Source organism: Marmota marmota, unplaced genomic scaffold (assembly GCF_001458135.2).
Source record: "Marmota marmota marmota unplaced genomic scaffold, marMar, whole genome shotgun sequence".
NCBI classification, from domain to species: Eukaryota; Metazoa; Chordata; class Mammalia; order Rodentia; family Sciuridae; genus Marmota; species Marmota marmota.
In genome coordinates, this window is record NW_026000077.1 from 7352867 (window position 1) to 7373828 (window position 20962).

General features: G+C 39.1%; 1 protein-coding gene across 1 annotated transcript in view; it reads left to right on the top strand.

The window, feature by feature from the left end:
• LOC107156207 (3 beta-hydroxysteroid dehydrogenase/Delta 5-->4-isomerase-like) overlaps positions 1-16746 on the top strand; it is a 41260-nt gene extending 24514 nt beyond the window's left edge. Inside the window, exons 3-4 of the mRNA XM_015502253.1 lie at positions 5732-5896; positions 15671-16746. Of these exons, the coding sequence (XP_015357739.1) occupies positions 5732-5896; positions 15671-16482 (977 nt within the window). The 3' untranslated portion in view covers positions 16483-16746. The remainder of the gene's footprint in view (positions 1-5731; positions 5897-15670) is intronic.
• The last annotated feature ends 4216 nt before the right edge of the window (positions 16747-20962 follow it).

Here is a 20962-nt window from a genome sequence, read left to right on the forward strand (position 1 = left end):
GTGCCATTAAAAGAGATTGGACACATTTGTTTCTTCCCAAAATTTCAAAATGTACTGGATAATATTAAATACAATAATTCATTGTTTTTCACTAAGTTCACAAGCTACACCACTTTTACCAGTTGTAATTCACAGAATATTCACCTGATTCACTTGGTGTCAGGACCAAGGCAATCACAAGTTCTTTTATCATTTCAATCTTAATTTTAATCTCTAATATTTCCAACACTCAAGGTGCATATCATACATCACACACACACACACACTCACACACACATACACACACACACACACGGAGAGAGACAGAAAGTACCAGAGGGTTAAGTTGGCCACAGGTTTCAGTATGCTATGCAAAGGCAGAGAGCAGATATGAATGAAAAGGTTCATATTAGGTGGTACCTAAGAGTTTTAAGAAATGAGTTCTATGCCAGCATGAAATGAGTCATAGAGGTCATAACGGGCCGGAGAAACTAGGAGATATATATATATATATATATATGACAAATATATATATATAACAAATATATATATGACAAATCCAAATTCAATATCCAAGTGAATGTGGAAAAATCTGAAACCTTTTCCTTTAAAATCTGGAACAAGACAGGGGTATCTACGTCTACTTTCACCACTTCTTTTTGATATAATACTAGGAAATCCACCCAGGATGACTAGACAAGGGAAGAAGGTCAAAGGGATTAAAATAGGAAAGGAAGAAGTCTAATTCACTGTTTGCAGATAATAAGATCCTGTACTTAGAAGAGTCTAAAAGTTCCATCAGAAGACTGTTAGAGCTAATAAATAAATTCAGAAAAGTAACAGGATCAACTTAAAAAATAAATAACTTACCTAAATACTAATACTGAATCTACTGAGAAAGAAATCAGGAAAATGATTCCATTCACAATATCCTCCAAAAATTCCTAGGAATAAATCTAACTAAGGAGGTAAAATGAAATGATAATTAAGAAACCCTGAAGAAAGAAATTGAATGTAAGCATCAGAATGTGGAAAGACCTCCCATGATCATGGATAGGCAGAATTAATACTGCTAAACTGGCCTTACTACCAGAAGCAATATACATATTCAGTGCAATCCTCATCAGAATATCAATTACATTCTTCACAGAACAAGGAAAAACAGATCTGAAATTCAATTGGAAAAATAAAAGACCCAAAATAACCAAAGCAACCCTAAGCAATAAGCAATTCTGGACATATCACAATACCTGACTTCAAACTGTACCACAGAGTATAATAACCCCATGGTACTGGCAAAAAAAGACACATGGATCAATGGTACAGAGCAAATGATGTAATTTGCAGCCCACAATGATACAGTCGTTTGATCCTTGATGAAAATACAGTTTGGTGAAAAGACAGAGTTTTAAACAAATGGTGCTGGGAAAACTGGCTATCCATATGCAGAAGAATGAGACCAGATTCTAAAACATCACTTGGCACAAAACTCACATCCAAATGGATAAAATCTCAGAATTAGACCAGAAGCTATACAAACCCTAAAGGAAAAGATAGGGTCAACACTCTAACACAGAGTTGCAGATAATGACTTTCCAGTAGTACCCCTAAAGCTCAGGAAATAATGCCAAGAATTAATAAATGGAATGGCATCAACTTAAAAAGCTTCTGCAGAGCAACGGAAACAATTTAGAATGTGAAGAGGAACCTACAGAATGGGAGAAAATATTTGCTAATTACTCTTCTGACCAAGGATTAATATCCAAAATACATAGAGTACTTAAAAAAATAACACCAAGAAATCAATTATGCAACTAATAAATGGGCAAATTAACTAAACAGACACTTCTCAAAAGAAGAAATGTAAATGGCCAGCAAACATATGAAAAATATTCAACATATTTAGCAATTAGGGAAACACAAATCAAACCTACACTGAGCCACATGCAGTGGCACACGCCTCTAATCCCAGTGACTCAGGAACCTGAGGCAGGAGGATTGACAGCCTCAGGAAAAGCGAGGCAGTAAGCAACTCAGTGAGACCCTGTGTCTAAATAAAATATGAAATAGGGCTGAGGATATGGCTCAGTCGTCCAGTGCCCCTGAGTTCAATCCCTAGTACCTCCGTCACCAAAAAAAAAAAAAAACAACTACACTGAGATTTCATCTCACTCCCATTAGAATGTCAGCCATCAAGAATATAAACAACAATAAATGCTGGAGAGAATCTGGAGAAAAAGAAAACATGTTACAGTGTTGGTGGAATTTTAAATTAATACACTGTGGAATTAAGAATGGAGGTTCCACAAAAGACTAGAAATGGAAACACCATTGACCAGCTCTGTCACTCCTCAGTCTATATCCCAGAGAATTAAAGTCAGCATGATATAGCAATATATAGATACCCATGTATATTCTAATAAGTGAGCTCAAGGCTTGAGTGTGTAACTCCACTGTCACACACTCAAGGAAACTTGGAGCCATAAGGCTACATGTCTACACTCATAAGGAGGAATCTGGGATAGCATTGCTGTCAGGAGATTGGATCCTTGTGTATTCAGAACTGGACAGGGTGGCAGTAGACGGCCACCGAGCCTCTAGGATTCTGTCCCTCCCATCTAGAGAATGTCACATCAGTTCTTTCCTCTGCTCACTACTCTTCACTGTACTGAAGGTGTTGGTGTGGCAATTGGTGTGTAACATCCACGAGGATTACTCACCCGCATTCTTCAGCAGTTGGAGCCTGCCTCACAACATTGTCCTGGATCTCTTTATTTGTTTGTTCATTTTGTTCTGTTTTGCTCTGTTTGGGTAGCGTGGTGCGGGGAGGTAAATGTGGCAAATCACTTAGCATTTTTTGTAGAGATGATAGAAAATGAGTTGAAAGTAATGCTGCATTTGAATATCTGAGTAAGATAGAGAAAGACATAGATATAAACAGAGAAAATTAAGTAATGATCACTTGCAGAAGGTCAACTGAAGGACAGACACAAAGTGGGAGCCAACATGAGCAAATGTGCATCACCTGGACTTAACTACATCTTTCTCACCGTCCCCTTATGTTCTTCAACCCACAACGTGAAGGACTGCAGATTTGATTGAGCAGCCCATGTTTCTATTCTAAATTGGCTGCTCCTGGTAAAAATATAACCACAACATGAATGGTGCATTTTCCCACCTGCTCCATCCCCAGATCCTCAAACAACCCTGTGGAAAGGCAGGGAAGAGAAATTATCCACCTGGGCAGAATGGACCTCGAGGTGCAGCAAGGAGAAGCAACTGGCCTGAGGTTATCTGATCCCTGGGGAGCAGAAGCCAGACTAAAGCCCCACTACTAAGGCCCAGCTTGACACTGGGTATGAATCTTGACACAGTGAGTCCTCAGAGTCTCTCTTGCTCTCCTTGCTCCAAATGAGTCACCTGCCTCCTTCCCCATCCCAGGGATTTTCTAGAGGTCTACCTGCAGAAACAAACTGCCCAGAGGATACTGTCCTGCAAAAAGTGGGTCTTCAATAGTACTTTGGGACCCTAGCCATCCCTTTGCTCTTCTCTGCTCCTCTTTGTCCATTTCCAATGTCCCATGTCCTCCCCTAACTGATTCATTGTGGTCTGTAATGAACAAATATTAATGTTTCACCAACAGTAACTCTATGTATTATGTCCAGCAATATTTTCAAATTAACACCTAATGACAGGAGAGGGCAATACTTACCCTAAGGAATAGCCTCTTAATGGTCATAGTTCAGAAGGCATGAAGGATAGGCAGGAGCCAGCAGCATGGTACCAGTACAGAAACCTGACAGTGTCCATCCATTGCCAGGCACTTTGTGACACCTTGACAGCATCAAGTCATTATTTCCCCATGACAGCCCTAGGCTATAGGAAACATTGCTACATTCCATTTCTGCACACAAGAAGACAGGCACAGGTAGGTTAATTAATTTGCCTGAGGCTCCACAGCTAGAATAATCAATCAGTGCTTTAGACCAGGGGCTCTAGCTATAGCAACTGAGCTCTTAAAACATAGTGAGTCAAATTACTTATCTCTGGGACTCCCTCCAATGCAGATCCCACCAGAAAAGCAACTGCTTATTCTGTGTACACAAAAAGAGGCCAAGTTTTTAATGTCTTGGGCAAGGCAGGAACTATGGCACCCAATGTGTCCTCTCCTCATTCTCAGGGTCTCTGAGCATGGATAAGTGAAAGTCCCTTTGTCTTTGGGCTCTGAGTTTCATCACCAGTCCTTTTGAAGGCAGCCACAAAGGAGACTCAGAGTAAGGAGCAGGTGCCAGGAACTTAGCCAGCACAATGCCACTCTCATGACAAACCTTCCTCCTTCCCATTCCCCACCCCTTCACCCTCTACTACAGGGGCCTTCCTGGAGTTGCCTGCAAGGGTAAGGGTTCTGGAGGACACACAAATGGACCAGGAAACGAGCAGTTCTACTTGTATCCAAGGAAAGGCCACCATTAAACCTGAGTTTTCTCTTCAGATTGTCCCTCCTGCTATTTTAGGATGTCGTGCCCAATTTCAGTTCAGTTCACTTCTCCATACTCTCCTTCAGAAAAGTTGATTCTAAACAACTGGTTCTGTCCTTGAGCTGCATAGAAAAGTGACCAAGGCTTGGAGGTAGAATCAGAGTGGAATCTTTGCTAGAAGTCTGTGCTTAGTTAGAGCTGTCCCTTACTTCTCTGAGCCTCACTCTCCTCACCTATAGAGGAGACAAGGACACTCTGCAAGATAGTGAAGAAAGGAAGGTAGCAAACTAGAATTTATGTGCAAATTATAAAGCACAGCCAAGTGTGTAGGATATTGACACAGACAGCAGGCAGCACAGTGTGGGCTTCATGGGCTAACTTGAGGTGACAGTGTCATTCCTGAAGATTTAAGGCAAGTCTGAAGACACTGATGTTGTATCCAGTGCCCAACACTAAATGCCTACAAGGGAAGTCCCTTGGAGACTAATTCATTTTCAGGGTTGATGTCTACTTTTGATTATATGTGATAAGATATGTTCCATTAAATCCATCATAGGAACCCATCCTAAACTCACTGATAATGGCTCCATGGTCCTCTATCACACAAGCAGAAAACACATGGGATGATGTGATCTCCTCTTTTCTGCTCGGCCCAGACCCAGTGACAAACAGGACCTGTCAGGGGGAGGCCTGATACTTACACCAGTGGGTCTCCCTCCTCTCCTCCCACTGTTGGGACTTGGATCCTCCTCATGGGGTCTGGAGCAGAGACATACCTGTTAACCTGTTGCTTACCCTGCTCGCTCTCTCTCTTAAACCCCAGAGCTGTGCCTTTGACATGCTGAGGCCAAGGTTGGCTTCCTATGCCATACTCTGTTGTCTGCTTCTCCATCAATTTCAAATCCATATGTGATTCTTCATTCCTATAAATTTAAATTTCAACTTTCCCCTCAAATCCAGATCTCTACAACCTCCCCACTCTTCTCAATGAACGTGATAAACTTCCCATGAATCTATTTGAACAATTGTGTTCCAGGCATCCTTCTAAGCTCTCTCCACAGTTTCACTTTCCAAACTGGAAAGTGATTAAAAACAGTCATTCTTTTTCTTTCTGAGAAAATGCTACATGTTCTGATTTCTGTGCATTTCTTTACTTGCTTTTTCCATGGACCCTCTATGATGGTCCTTCAAGATATAGGTAGCAGTCTGCTTTATTAGGAAATGTCCAAGCCCATTCAAAAAGCTTCCTAATCACCTGCCTTGTGTCCCCACAGGGTTGCAGACAAAGACCAAGATTACATTGTTGGAAGGAGATATTCTGGATGCCCAGTGCCTGAGGACCGCCTGCCAGGGCATCTCAGTCGTCATTCATACAGCCGCCATTATTGACACCACGGGTATAATTCAGAGACAGACCGTCATAAATGTCAATCTGAAAGGTAGAGTGGCCTGGGATGACATGGGACAGGTGAAGCTGAGGGTAGCAAAGCAGGATCAGGAGGGGTAGAGAAGCCCCCGTCATGGAAACCTGGGGTTCTCTGGGCCGGTTGTCTTTGCTCACCCATCCCAGCTGACAAAAGCTCAGGGATGTTATTCTGAGGGTTTTATGTGAGGAATCCAGGGCTGAGATAGAGCAAGGCCCCCCAGGTAATCTCACACCTTTGTGGTCCTTCTGCCATGAACTTCTTTCTACTGTTCCTTGGTTCCAAACTTACTTGATTCTCACTCCAAATTCTTTTTTTTTAAATTTGTTCTTTTTAGATATGTGTGAACGTCTAGAGCGTTCGGGTCCCTGGGTAAGGGTCACGAAATAACCGGGACACAGGGGATGCAGAGCCAAGGCAGCAATCACAACTGCATGCTGAAGTTTATTTGCAAATTCCTTTTATACACTTCTTCTAACAAAGCAAGCAATTCTTCAATAACACTTTACCCACATTGTCCAAATATCATGCCTCAGCGGATACACAGAGCTAGATTCAAATTGTACCTGTTTGTTTGATAAGTACCCTCCTAAAGTTCTTTGTAGACATTATCTACTCCTCTGAGGATGCATTTGTTTCTTCAGAATGTACTGTTCCCAGGATAAGTATGCAGGAAGCTTCTTCCTCTTGGCCAAACCATGCAGAACTTGTGACTTGCGATAAGGGGAAGAGAACTTTTCCTCCTCCTAGCTGAGGTTTGCCTCAGCTGACCTAAATCACAGCCACAGCTCTTGCAAAATGTCAGGCCTGAGGGAGCTAAACTCTGCACACTTAAACCCCAACAGATATGCATAACAGTAGAGTATATTTTGACATATTACACATAAATGGAATAAAATTTCCCATTCTTATGATGTGGACATGATGTGGAGATTTACTGGTCTTATGTTTAAATACGAAGCTAGGAAAGTTATACCCAATCCATTCTACTGTTTTTTCTATTTCAGTCCCCCTGCTTCCATCCCTTCATTCCCCTTTGTCTAGTCCATTGAAACTTATATTCTTCCCTCCCCCCTTATTGTGTGTTGGCATCCACAAATCAGAGAGAACATTCGGCTTTTGGTTTTGGGGGATTGGCTTATTTCACTTAGCATAATATTCTCCAGTTACATCCATTTATCTGCAAATGCCATAATTTCATTCTTCTTTATAGGTAAGTAATATTCCATTGTATATATAAATCACATTTTCTTTTATCATTCATCTATTGAAGAGCACCTATGTTGGTTCCATAGCTTAGCTATTGTGAATTGAGCTGCTAGAAACATTGATGTGGCTGTGTCACTATGGTATGCTAATTTTAAGTCCTTTGGGTATATGCCAAGGTGTGGGATAACTGGGTCAAATGGTGGTTCCATTCCAAGGGTTCTGAGGAATCTCCATAATACTTTCCAGAATGGTTGCACCAATGTGCAATCCCATCAGCAATGGATGAGTGTATCTTTTTCCCCACATTCTCACCAGCATTTATTGTTATTTGTATTCTTTTCTTTTTTCACTTTTTAATAAGCCACATGGCAATACAACACTTTATTTTAATAAATGTACATGAAATTTTATTTTGAATATTTCAAACATAGTACATATGCATATGTTTTTATCTTAATTAAATGATCAAACCCCAGCTTCAAAATCTTTCTAAAATCAATCATATGTAAAATTCCGGGTTTCTGAAGGGGCATATGGAGAAGCATATATGGCTTATTAAATAGCACATCTATTTAGAGAAGCATAACCTTTGCCAAATGTACAGTAGAAAGCTGACATACTGGCACATTTCAATTTTGTGTTGTATTTATTTCAGAATATTCTTAATCGCACTATTTAAATGGACACTATCATAGATTTAACTAGGAAGGTCTCCATTATAAATGTTTTGCAATCTTAACAAAAATCATAAAACTTTTGCTGGTCCTCACAACATGATTGGAAGAGCAGCTAAAACCCTTTTTAGTTAGGTGAGAACTCAATGGCTGGCCTAAGGGCACTCACATAATTCAAAACCAAAAAACTCCCACACAATTTCTTCCAATTTGCATGCTACCACTAACACATAAATAATATACCTGATGGGCAAACTGTAAATCAAATCTGAAGCTCCAGCTTGACATGATTCACATAATAGATCTGGAGTTAGGATCTGAAAACAGTATTTTGGCTCTAGTGATATTAAACTTCATCAGTTATCTGGGGATTAGACTTGCCTCCCCTTCATATAGCTTATAGTGAGGTGCTACTGTTCATTTATGTTTGGTTCAAAGACAAACTGAACCAAGCTTATGTCCTTGATAATTGCCATTCTAACTGGAGTGAGATGAAATATCAATGTAGTTTTAATTTGTATTTCTTGAATTGTTACAGATGTTGATTGTTTTTTCATATATTTGTTGACAGATCATATTTCTTCTTCTGTGAAGCGCCTTTTCAGTTCTTTTGCCTGTTTATTGACTGGGTTATTTGTTGTTGGTTTCCTTTTGGGGTGTGTGTGTGTGTGTGTATGTGTGTGTGTGTTACATTTTTTGAGTTCTTTATATATCTTGGAGATTAGTGCTTTGCCTGAGGTGCAGGTGGCAAAGACTGTCTTCTATTCTGTAAGCTCTTTCTTCAGTTTCTTGATCATTTTCTTTGTTGTAAAGAATTTTTTAGTTTGATACTATCCCATTTATTGACTCTTAATTTTACTTCTTGTACTTTAGGAGTCTTGTTGAGGAATTTGGTTCCAAAGCTGACATGACAGATATTTGGCCTACTTTTTCTTCTAGTAGGTGCAGTGTCTCTGGTCTAATGCCCAGGTGCTTGATCCACATTAACTTGAGTTCTGTGCTGGGTGGGAGATAGGGTCTTAATTTCATTTTGCTACATATGAATCTCCAATTTTCCTAGCACCTTTTGATGAAGAGATGATCTTTTCTCTAATGTATGTTTATGGTGCCTGTATAGTATGAGATAGCTGTATTTATATAGGTTTGTCTCTGTGTCTTCAACTCTGTACCATTGGTCTTCATGTCTCTTTTGGTGTGAATACCATGCCATTTTGGTTACTATAGGTCTGTAGTATAATTTAAGAACTGGTATCGGGATGCATCCTGCCTCACTTTTCTCGCTAAGGATTGCTCTGGCTATTCTGGGCCTCTTATTTTTCCAAATGAACTTCATTATTGCCTTTTCTATTTCTATGTAGAACATCATTGGAAATGTAATAGGAATTGCATTAAAGTCTGTATAATGTTTTTGGTAATATAACCATTTTGACAGTATTAATTCACCTCTCCAAGAACATGGGAGATCTTTCCATCTTCTAAGGTCTTCTTCATTTTCCTTCCTTAGTGTTCTGTAGATTTCATTGTAGAGGTCTTTCGCCTCTTTTGTTAGATTGATTTCTGAATATTTTAATTTTTCAGGCTATTGTGAATGTGATACTTTTCCTAATTTCTCTTTCAGTTGATTCATCACTGATATAAAGGAATGCAATTGATTTATGGGTGTTAATTTTATATCCTGCTACTTTGCTGAATTCAATTATGAGTTCTAGAAGTTTTTTGGTGGAGTTTTTGGATCTTCTAAATATTGAATCATGTCATAATCAAATAGAGATAGTCTGAGTTCTTCTTTTCCTATTTCTCTCCCTTTAATTTCTTTCATCTAATTGTTCTGGCTCCGTTTCAAGGACTAACAAGTAGTGAAAGAGGGTATCCTTCTTTTGTTCCAGTTTTTAGAGGGAATGCTTTCCATTTTTCTCCATTTAGAATGATGTTGGCCTTGGGTTTAACATGTATAACTTTTACAATGTTGAGATATGTTCCTATTATCCCTAGTGGGAATCTGTTTTGAACATGAATGGATGCTATATTTTGTCAAACACTTTTCCTGTATCTATTGATATAATCATGTGATTCTTATCTTTAAAATTATTGATATGATAAATTATGTTTACTGATTTCCATATCCTGAACCAACTTTGCATCCCTGAAATGAACCCCATTTTATCATGGAGCACTATCTTTTTAATATGTTTTTGTATGTGATTTTCCGGTATTTTATTAAGAATTTTTGCATCTATGTTCATCAGGTTTATTAGTTTGAAGTTTTTTTCCTTGATGTGTCTTTGTCTGATTTTGGTATCAGGGTGATACTAGCTTCATGAAATGATTTAGACAGGTTCCCTCCCTTTCCATTTCATGTCTTCTATTGCTTTTGATGTTGGTTTTCTCTTCTTTTTCTAGGACTTTGGGGCATAATGTTAGGTAATTTATTTCTTGACTTTCTATTCCTTTAATGAATAAGCTCAATGCAATGCCTTCATAGTGTCAGAGAGATTTTTGTATATCACTATTCTCATTTACCTTTAAGCATTTTTAAAATTTCTTCTGCTATACAGTGGTCATTCAATAGCATATTATCTAGTCTCCATGTGTTAGAGTAGCTTCTATTCTTAATTCTATCATTGATTTCTAATTTTATTCTGTTATGATCTGGTAAAATTCAAGACATTATTTCCATTTTGGGGGTATTTTCTAAGCCATATGATCTATTTTAGAGAAGGATCCACATACTGCTAAGAAGAAAGTATATTCAATCATTGATGGATTCTATATATGTCCATTAGGTCTAAATTAATTGGGTTTTTTAATTCTATAGTTTATTTATTTAATTTTTGTTTGGAGGATATATCCAGTGGTGAGAGAAGTGTGTTATAGTCACCTAGTATTATTGTGTTGTGGTCTGTTGGATTCTTGAAATTGAAAAGGGTTTGTTTGATGTACATGGATGCTCCATTGTGTGGGGAATAAATATTTATGATTATTAAGCAGTATAAAATGTCCTTCTTTGTCCTTTCTGATTGACTTTGGCTTGAAGACCGCTTCATTTGATATGAGGACAGAAGCCCCTGCTTGTTTACGAGATCCATGTGAATGATATGTTTTTTTCCATCCTTTTATCTTCAGTCTCTGGCTGTCTTTGCCTATAAGGGTGAGTCTCTTTGAGACAGCATATTGTTGGATCTTGTTTTTAATCCAATCAGTCAGTCTCTGTGTTTTTATTGATGAATTCAGGCTATTTACATTCAATGTTATTATTGAGAAATTATTTTTATACCCTTTGATTTTGATTTATTTCTGATTTTTCTTTGAATTACTTTCCCCTTTGATTGACTGTTCTTCTAGTATAGTTCCTCCCTTTGCTGGCTTTCACATTTATTTTTCATTCTTCTTCATGTAATATCTTATTGAGTATGTTTTTTTATTGCCCACTTTCTTGTTGTGAATTCTTTTAACTTTTATTTATCATGGAAGGTTTTTATTTAATCATCAACTCTGAAGCTTAATTTTTTGCTGGGTATAATATTCTTGGCTGGCATCCATTTTCTTTCAGAGCTTGGTACATACTATTCCAAGACCTCCTAGCTTTGAGTGCCTTGAGTTGAGAAATCAGTTGAGATTTGGATTGATTTTCCTGTAAAAGCAACCTGTCATTTGTCTCTGGCAGCCTTTAAAATTCTACCCATATTCTGTATGTTAGGCATAACATAAGCCTCCTAATTTGATTTTTCCATTTCATTGTTTAGGTTTAGGAAATTTTATGATATTACTTCATTGAAAAGACCGTGCATTCCTTTGGTTTGTATCTCCAAGCCTTTATATATATATTGATAAATCTTAAATTTCATCTTTTCAGGTTATTGCATATTTCATGAAGGTTCTGTACCTGGTCTCTTAATGTCTTTTCTCCATGGCAAACTTTATTTTTAAGATTATGTATTTTGTCTTCATTGCCTGAAACTCTGTCTTCCAAGTGGTCTAGTCTGTTAGTAATGTTTTCCAATGAATCTATTATTTGGTTTAGCGATTCCTTCATTTCAAGGGTTTCTGCTTGATTTTTTTTTTCAGAATCTCTATCTCTTTATTGAAGCGATCTTTCATTTCCTGTGTTTTTCTTTGATTTAGCTCCTTACAACATTCTTTCCCTCATAGATCGATTGAATTATACATTTTGCACTCCTTTCTGACATTTCTTCCACTGTGGTGTTTATGGATTCTGTTATTGAAATATCTTGGTTTGTTTGAGTGATTCGTTCCTAGCTTTTCCATGTTTGTGTGTCTACCCATCTAGCACTGTGGATCTGAGGCAGTAGTGATTCTACCCTGTGGACTTAGTGTGTCCCTGAATTTCAAGTATCTCACCATTTAGGGGGAGACAAATAATGACAACCACTAATGCAAACTATATACAGCATTAAATCAAATAGTTCCTCCTATGATGTCTAAAATGTCAATTGTCACAATCAACAGAAATGATATGATTAGTTATTGCCTACAGTAAAAACTGTAATTTGTAAAAGGGTTTACAATTTTGAAAGTTAGATAGGGAGAGGACTGAGGTGATATAGAATGTGATGATTGCGAGGGTGGAGGAGAGAAGATAGAAGTAAAAAATTTAAAGGAAAAGTGAAAGAGAGAACAACAGATATAGGCTATTAGCAGAAGAAAAAAGAGAGAGAGATAATCAAGAGAAACACATAAGTGATATATATATATATATATATATATATATATATATATATATATATACACACACACACATACACATATATTTTTTTGAGGTAAAATTCTTTAAATTAAAAATAAAATAAAGAATTCAAAAGAAAACTGAAATATACTAACCAAACATTTTAGTCCTCAAAATACTGATCCATGAAAAATTACTGATTTCAAAAATTCTAGAAATGAGATAAAGAACAAATATGAGTATGTGTTCATTAACTATTAAGATCACAATTGAACAGAGAAAAGAAGAAAAAAATCTCAATGAAAAGTTAAAGAATTTTTTTGTTGGAGTTCAAATGACTCTCAGCTTTCCTTCTCTGCAGTGTTATGTAAGATCGTCTGGATGTTATACCTGCTTTACCTTCAGGATGGAGGTTGCTGGAGTAAGAGAGTTAATTCCCTAGGCAGAACTCCTGAATGCAGGGTTTAGGCTTAGGTATGCTCCACGTTCTTAGCCGAATGCCAATTGGTCTGAAGATTTTAAATCAGAACACCTCCAGGGCCCAGCAATTGGGGATCCATGCTGGAAGACTGCACCCCAGGGATCTCCTCTGGTTTCCACTACCTCGCCTGCAGGCCATGTATTTCCTGATCTCAGATTCAGTCTATAATCTCAATCTCTCTCATCCCTGCCCTTTTGAGTTCCTGGCCAGGTGCATCTCTCCCAGATGGTCCTACAAGCAACCAGATTGGAGATAGAGGGGAATAGCCTGGTGGGTTTCCACAACCAGTTGTCCCCTGATTGTGGAAAACTCTCTCCATGTTTGATTTTCTCCTGGTCACTTAGGCATACTCTGTCTCATACAGTGTGTATTTTCTAGCCCGTGTTTTGGGACAAACTCCAGTTTGCCAGGAATTGGTTCCCTCTGTGCACGTCTCTGAGCTGTGGCTGCAAAATGTATCCTTCTTCTGTCCTCCACACACAGCCAGGAGAGATGTGGCTTTTTTCCCATACAAGGTTCTTGTTCATCATGCCTTTCAGTTTAGTTGGGCAGTGTCTTTGATCTGTAAACTCTCTTCCCAGACATGCTTCAGGACATCTAAAAATGCAGCTTCCCTTAATTCCCTGATCCTTCCACTTTGTTCTCAAAGGGACCATTCTGGATGGTGCTGGGGGATTTCTTCCTTATTTTATTATATCCAACCTCCTGAGTTCCTGATCTGCTTTGAATGGCCAGTATTAAGTTCCAGTAAAGCACTCACTCCTTTATTTTGTTCACCCACCTTGCTGAGAAGCTGCCTATCTGCTTTCTTTTGTTTCTCACCATGGAGCAAACAGGAAAGCATCATTCTCTATTTCATGGTCTCGAAGTCACTTACTCCAAATTCCTGAGATTCATCCACCCCCTGCCTGCCTGGGCCAGAAGAGACCTTGAAAGTGCCTCCTCCTTCATGCTTCAGCTCTTCAATCAGGACTGTTGAGAACATCCCGATCCCTCCTAGCCACCTCAGGGAAGGATTCTTCTCCAGAATACTGGCAAAGCTGGCCCACAAAGGTCTGCTTAGACAGAGTGGCCCAGCACTCCCCAACCCGTGATATATTTAAGCAATTATCATTTTCCATTGTCCATAATACTACTTCTTGAGCTTATTGAGCCCACCATTGTGAGGCAGGTCCTACTCAGATACAAGGTAACTCTTCCACAGATCCTCATTACCAAATTCTAGGTGACACGTTCTAAATTTCTGCCTTTTAATTCTTCAAATTAGGCACATTAGCTTAGGGAAACCTGCTATGCTGAGCCTCAGAGGACAGTAATTACCACACCAGTGAAATCCAAGCCCTGGCTTCTTTGTCTTCCATGCCTTGAAGTCCACATTTAGTGACTCAGAGACTCCTTTCCCAAAGCTACCAAAAGGTACTTTTGAGTCCCCAAATCATTAGAAGAATGCCACTGGCTATTTCTTACATAGCCATATGCTGACCACCCACAAGGTAGGAATTTCCATGACTTAACCTGAGTTTCATTAGTACTCCTATCTACTCTCTGCTTCTATTTCAACAATTTGTACTGGAGGCACAAATAAAGAAATATAATGTCGATGTTTCCGGCTGGTTAACATTTTCTCTAATATATGTATTGATTTTTGTAACAAATTTGGCTCTTTCTCCAGAAATCAAATTACACCTTAAAGGGGAGAATAAATAAAACACTTCACAAATACAGTATTTCTTCTTAAGGCAAGAAACTCTGCATCACCTCCAGGACTTGTAGGTCTATTCTGCTACAGGGATTTCACACAATGCCAACATTATAGGTCTTCCCAGCAGAAGGCTCATTCTTTCTTTTGGTTTCAAAGAAGCTCAGTAGTAAAGTCCAGTCTGACACTAAAGAAAGCTAAGTGAAGGGAATGATTATCACTGCTACTGCTCATAACTAGGCAGAGTGATAGAAAACTTTGGAGTGGGTTTTGAGGGAACACACTGTCAGGAATAGAAGCTGGGTCACTAGTACTTCCCCACAACTCAATAACCGTTGCTCAGTGACCCAAACAATGTCCTGGTCACCAAGTTTGTTTTTTTTTTAATCCTCAGCAAATGTGAAAAATGGCAGCACAGTAATATCTATTTAACAGTGCATGCCCTCTATAAACAACCATGCATGAGCTTATATAATGTAAAATTCCAACCATCCTTGACGGTATGAGCTCTGGAGTTTTTAGATTTCAAGGTCTTTTCTTTAATGAAATGATATGCATGAAAAAGATTGGCTGACTGATTGACCAATTTTCTTGAAAGTTCTTGGAATCAAACCCAGGGCCCAGAGCATGCTAAACAAGCACTCTACCACAGAATAATAATCCCAGTACAAATGGCAATATGTTAATAGCCACATGGCAAAATATTAACTGGAAATCCTATGCTCATTTCTGAAATCAAAACACAGACACACACACACACACACACACACACATGCAAAACATGAATAGATACACACATATAGGAAAAGACAGATCTATAAACCTGAAAGGCAAGAAATTATTCATTATACATCACAAATGTCAGAATCTTTTCTGCAATTTTCCCCAAGGCCTTAGTATTGCAGCTGTGAATTTAGGACAGGGAAAAATACAGTTGGATCAGGAGTAAACCGCTCTATTGTGATAGCAGATAGAGGTTCATATGAATCAATGGCCATAGTGACTTATTTTCTGACACTGACAATTTATTCCCCATGGACAGGTACCCAGCTCCTGTTGGATGCCTGCATCCAAGCTAGTGTGCCATTCTTCATCTACACCAGCTCAATAGCGGTAGCTGGACCCAACTCCTACAAGGAGATTGTCCAGAATGGCCACGAGGAAGAGCATCATGAAACTACATGGACGGCTTCATACCCCTACAGCAAAAAGCTGGCTGAGAAGGCTGTGCTGGCAGCTAATGGGAGCACTCTGAAAAATGGGGGCAACCTGTGGACTTGTTCCTTAAGGCCCCCATACATCTATGGGGAAGGAAGCCCTGTACTTTCTGGAATTGTGAATAGGGCCCTCAGGAACAATGGAGTCCTGGAAAATACAGGAAAGTTCTCTGTAGCTAACCCGGTCTACGTGGGCAATGCGGCCTGGGCACACATTCTGGCCTGCAGGGCTCTGAGGGACCCCAAGAAGGCCGTGAGCATCCAAGGACAGTTCTACTACATCACAGATGACACACCTCACCAAAGCTATGATGAACTGCATAACAACCTGACCAAAGAATGGGGCCTCCGCCCTGACTCCAGGCTGAGACTTCCTCTCTCTCTGAGGTACTGGCTTGCCTTCCTGTTGGAGACAGTGAGCTTCCTTCTGAGTCCCATTTACAAATATCAACCTCCCTTGAGCCGCTATTTACTGACAACATCAAATAGTGTGTTTACCTTCTCCTACAAGAAAGCTCAGCGAGATCTGGGTTATAAGCCCTTAAACACCTGGGAAGAAGCCAAAGAGAAAACTGTGGAGTGGATTGGCTCACTGGTGGAAAAACACAAGGGAGCACTGAAGAAAAAGACTCCCTGATGGGCAGATGGCAGGGAAGGGGCCTGGGTTTTGTCAGGAGCTATATGTCGAGCTCCTCTACCTGGCTCCCTCCAGAAAGTGACCAATGAACCATCCCAGGTTCTGCTGCCTCCCTTTCACACAATGGTCAACTTAGTGATTTCCTCTGGCCTCCTTTTGGTTCTATTTCCTCTTTCCAGTGCTAAAGCTTTTCTTTTCCTTGAATGTCTCTCATTCCTTCATAAAGCTTAATGAAAAGACCAATAAATGTTTTAATGCATACCAGGAGAAAGGGTGTTTTCATGAATTGCAATTTCCTATTTTCCTTTGTCTTTGAAGTATGGCTACCTCTGGTTCAAAAATAGAGAAGAACAGGGGTGTGAAAAACAAGATTAAGGCCTGATTGGATCCTGAGACTGACTGCAGGCTGCAAGGTTTCAGGCATGTACTGAACTTCATCGCTAGGGCCCACAGACCAAAGCCAAGTGGAGTTTCTCATGCTGAAACTCCACACCACAAGCTGAAAATAAATTATTCATCCAACCATCAAGAAATCAGGAAGGAGATAATGACCATATTCTCACACAGGCCAGGTAGAGTCAACAAAACAAAACAAAAAAAAGGGGCACTCTGCTTTCACATTCACAGGGAAATAACCTTTGAAATGATCAATCTGATTTGTGTTATCTGATTTGGTTTCCTTCAGGCCTTTTACACCTAAAAGCCACCTCCTGTCCTATACTCACTGAACACTCTAAGTTCAATATGCATTACCCCATCCTAGAACCACAAGTAAAACACAAGGAAAATCTATAAACTTAGTCTGTTACATTTTGACACCTGGGAATACACAAATCACAAATTCAGTTGATTTGGATTACCATTAAGACATATCTTATTCCTGTGGTCTGAAGGATAAAGGAGGGAAAATACCTTTAGGAACCACTTGCAACACCCATAGCAGCAGAAAGAACAGCACACCTAGCGGGGAGTCCAAGATAAGGGTAATGTCAGTAATGAAATGTCCCTTCAGTCACCTCAGATGCCCGTAAAACAAGAGTAAGTCTCTACCCAACTCTGATGAGGTCTATACACCTTCAATATTTCTTATTCCAGTAGCACAAGAAGTAAAGGTGATAGGTGGGATCTGGGAACGGCCTTTACTCTCACTTTTAGCCCAGTGATTTCTGTCATTGAACACACTGAGGCATTTTCACAAATGGAGGCATTGTCACCAAAAGGCAGACAAGGGTGAACAGAGGAAGAGAAGTGGATATTGGATTGGACAGTGGCCTCCATGGAGTCCTGGAGCCCATGGAGTCCTTCATAAGCATAAGGCCTCCAAATGCTTGGGACAACAGGGTCCTCCATTCCTACCTCAGACTGCAACAGAACTGCCTCTTACAGGCAATCAGAGCTCCTGCACACACACCAGCATGCCCTGCATGACATGCAGCACACAGAGGAGGAAAAGCCAACAGGGCAATCAATGGCAGGCAGCTCCAGCTTGCAATCTCCCTTCCCCTACCTACTCCTGGGGACTGCAGCCTATGGCGGAGGAATAAGGAAAATCAAGGTAGATGCTCAGCCACTGGCTTAAGTGCTAGAAGGGGAAATGAGCACAGAGAGAAGAGCTGAGCCTAAGGTGTTGGGGGAACCTTAAGAGAGTAGGTGGGACTCTGGGAGAAGACCAAGTGGTTTCACCTTAAGTAACAGCCTGAGAGCTGGTGAGGAGGGCAGGGTGAGGTGAGGGATAAGGAGAGGAGACCCGAGGGGAGCACAGAGGCTTGACTCCAGCTGAGCAGGGATTGGTGGAGGAGATTAGGTATCATAGGTGCCAGAATGACCTTTGCACTGGGCAAGCCCAGCCTAGAGGGCCCACCTAGAGTGGAATGTCCAAGTGGGTGACGTCCTGCTCAAGTCCTAGTGGTAGAAAGGACATTTTTTTCTCTTATCAGAACAAGGAATGAGCCCAGGTGAGCTTTATCCCCAGCAGTATTCTTTCCTTTTTAATTTTTAGAGGGGTTCTCACTAAATTGCCAGGGCTGGCCATAAATGTGTGATCCTCTTGCCTCAGCATCCGCAGTCCCAGGAACTAGAGGTGTGTGTTGCACTGAATAGAATTTTTATTTCAAACGTTTTCATCTTTAAATATTTGGATCTATTTCTAAACTTGACTACCACAGGATGTATAGGTAGCAAAAGATTACTTCAAGAGAGAGAGAGAGACCCTGAAAAAAAAAAGTCAAAAATCCTTGAAGTGAAGGATACAATAAATCAAATAAAAAAAAACTCAATAGAAAATATAACCAACAGACTAGATCACGTGGAAGAAAGACTGTCACATAATGAAGACAAAGTATATAATTTGGAAAATAAAGTTGATCACACAGTGAAGACAGTAAGAAACCATGAACAGAACATCCAAAAATTATGGGACAGCATCAAAAGACCAAATCTAAGAGTTATTGGAATAGAGGAAGGCACAGATTTTTATACCAAAGGAAAGCACAATTTCTTCAATGAGATAATATCAGAAAATTTCCCAAGCATGAAGCACGAATTGGAAAACAAAATACAAGAGACTTACAGGACACCAAAAGTACAAACTTCCAACAGATCTACACCATTCTATTATAATGAAAATGCCTAGCATACAGAATAAGGACAGAATCTTAAAAGCTTCAAGAGAGAGGAATCAGATCACATATGGGGGAGACCAATTCATATCTCAGCAGATTTTTCAACCCAGCCCCTCAAAGCCAGGAGATCCTGGAACAACATACACCAAGCTCTGAAAGAAAATGGATCCCAACCAAGAATCTTATATCCAGCAAAACTAAGTTTTAGATTTAATGATGAAATAAAAACCTTTCATGATTAACAAAAGTTAAAAGAATTTACAACTAGAAAGCCTGCACTAGAGAACATCTTCAGCAAAGTATTCCAAGAAGAGGAAATAAAAAACAATGATGAAAATCAGCATTGGGTGGGACTACACTAAAGGAAAATCTAACCAGAAGAGAAACCAAGTCATGTTAAATACCAAAAATAAACAAAAATGGCTGGAAATACAAATTATGTCTCAATAATAACCCTGAATGTTAATGGCCTAAACTCACCAATCAAAATACATATACTAGCAGATTGGAATTAAAAAAAAAAAAAGACCCAACAATATGCTGCCTCCAAGAGACTCATCTCATCGAAAAAGACATTCACAGACTGAAGGTGAAGGGTTGGGGAAAATCATACCACTCACATGGTCTGTGGAAGCAAGCAGGGGTTTCCATCCTCATATCAAACAAAGTAGACTTCAAACTAAAGTCAATCAAAAAGGATAAAGAAGGACAATACATACTGCTCAAGGGAACCATACAACAACAAGACTTAATAATTATAAATATATATGCCCCAAACAATGGAGCAGCTATGTTCATCAAACAAACCCTTCTCAAGTTCAAGAGTCAAATAGACCACAACACAGTAATTTTGGGTGACTTTAACACAATTGTTTAATAACTAGATAGATCTTCCAAACAAAAGCTGAACAAAGAAACTATAGAACTCAATAATATAATCAATAACTTAGACTTAACTGACATATATAGAATATTCCAAACTTCAACGAGAGAATATACTTTCTTCTCAGCAGCACATGGATCCTTCTCTAAAATAGACCACATACTATGCCACAAAGCAACTCTTAGCAAATATAAAAAGTAGAGATTCTAACCTGCATTCTATCAGACCATAATGGAATGAAATTAGAAATTAATGATAAAAGAAGAAATAAAATCCACTCCAATACCTGGAGACTAAATAATATGTTACTGAATGAACAACGGGTTACAGAAGACATCAAGGAGGAGATTAAAAAGTTTTTAGAGGTGAATGAGAACACAGATACAACATACCGAAATCTCTGGGACACTATGAAAGCAATTCTAAAAGGAAAGTTCACTGCATGGAGTTCATTCCTTAAAAGAAGAAAAAGTCAACAAATAAATGTCTTACACTACATCTCAAAGTCCTAGAAAAAGAAGAACAAATCAACACCAAAAGCAGCAGAAGACAGGAAATAATTAAAATCAGAGCTGAAATCAATGAAGTTGAAACAAAAGAAACAACTGAAACAATTGACAGAACAAAAAGTTGGTTTTTTGAAAAAATAAATAAAATTGACAAACTCTTAGCCATGCTAACAAAGAGAAGGAGAGAGAAAACTCAAATCACTAACATACATGATGAAAAAGGAAATATCATGACACTACATAAATACGTAATATAATTAGAAATTATTTTGAAAACCTGTACTCCAATAAAATAGAAAATATTGAAGGCATCAAAAAACTTCTAGAGTCATATAATTTGCCCAAATTGAATCAGGATGATATACACAATTTAAACAGATCAATTTTAAGTGATGAAATAGCAGATGTCATCAAAAGTCTACCAACCAAGAAAAGCCCAGTACCAGACAGATACACGGCCGAGTTCT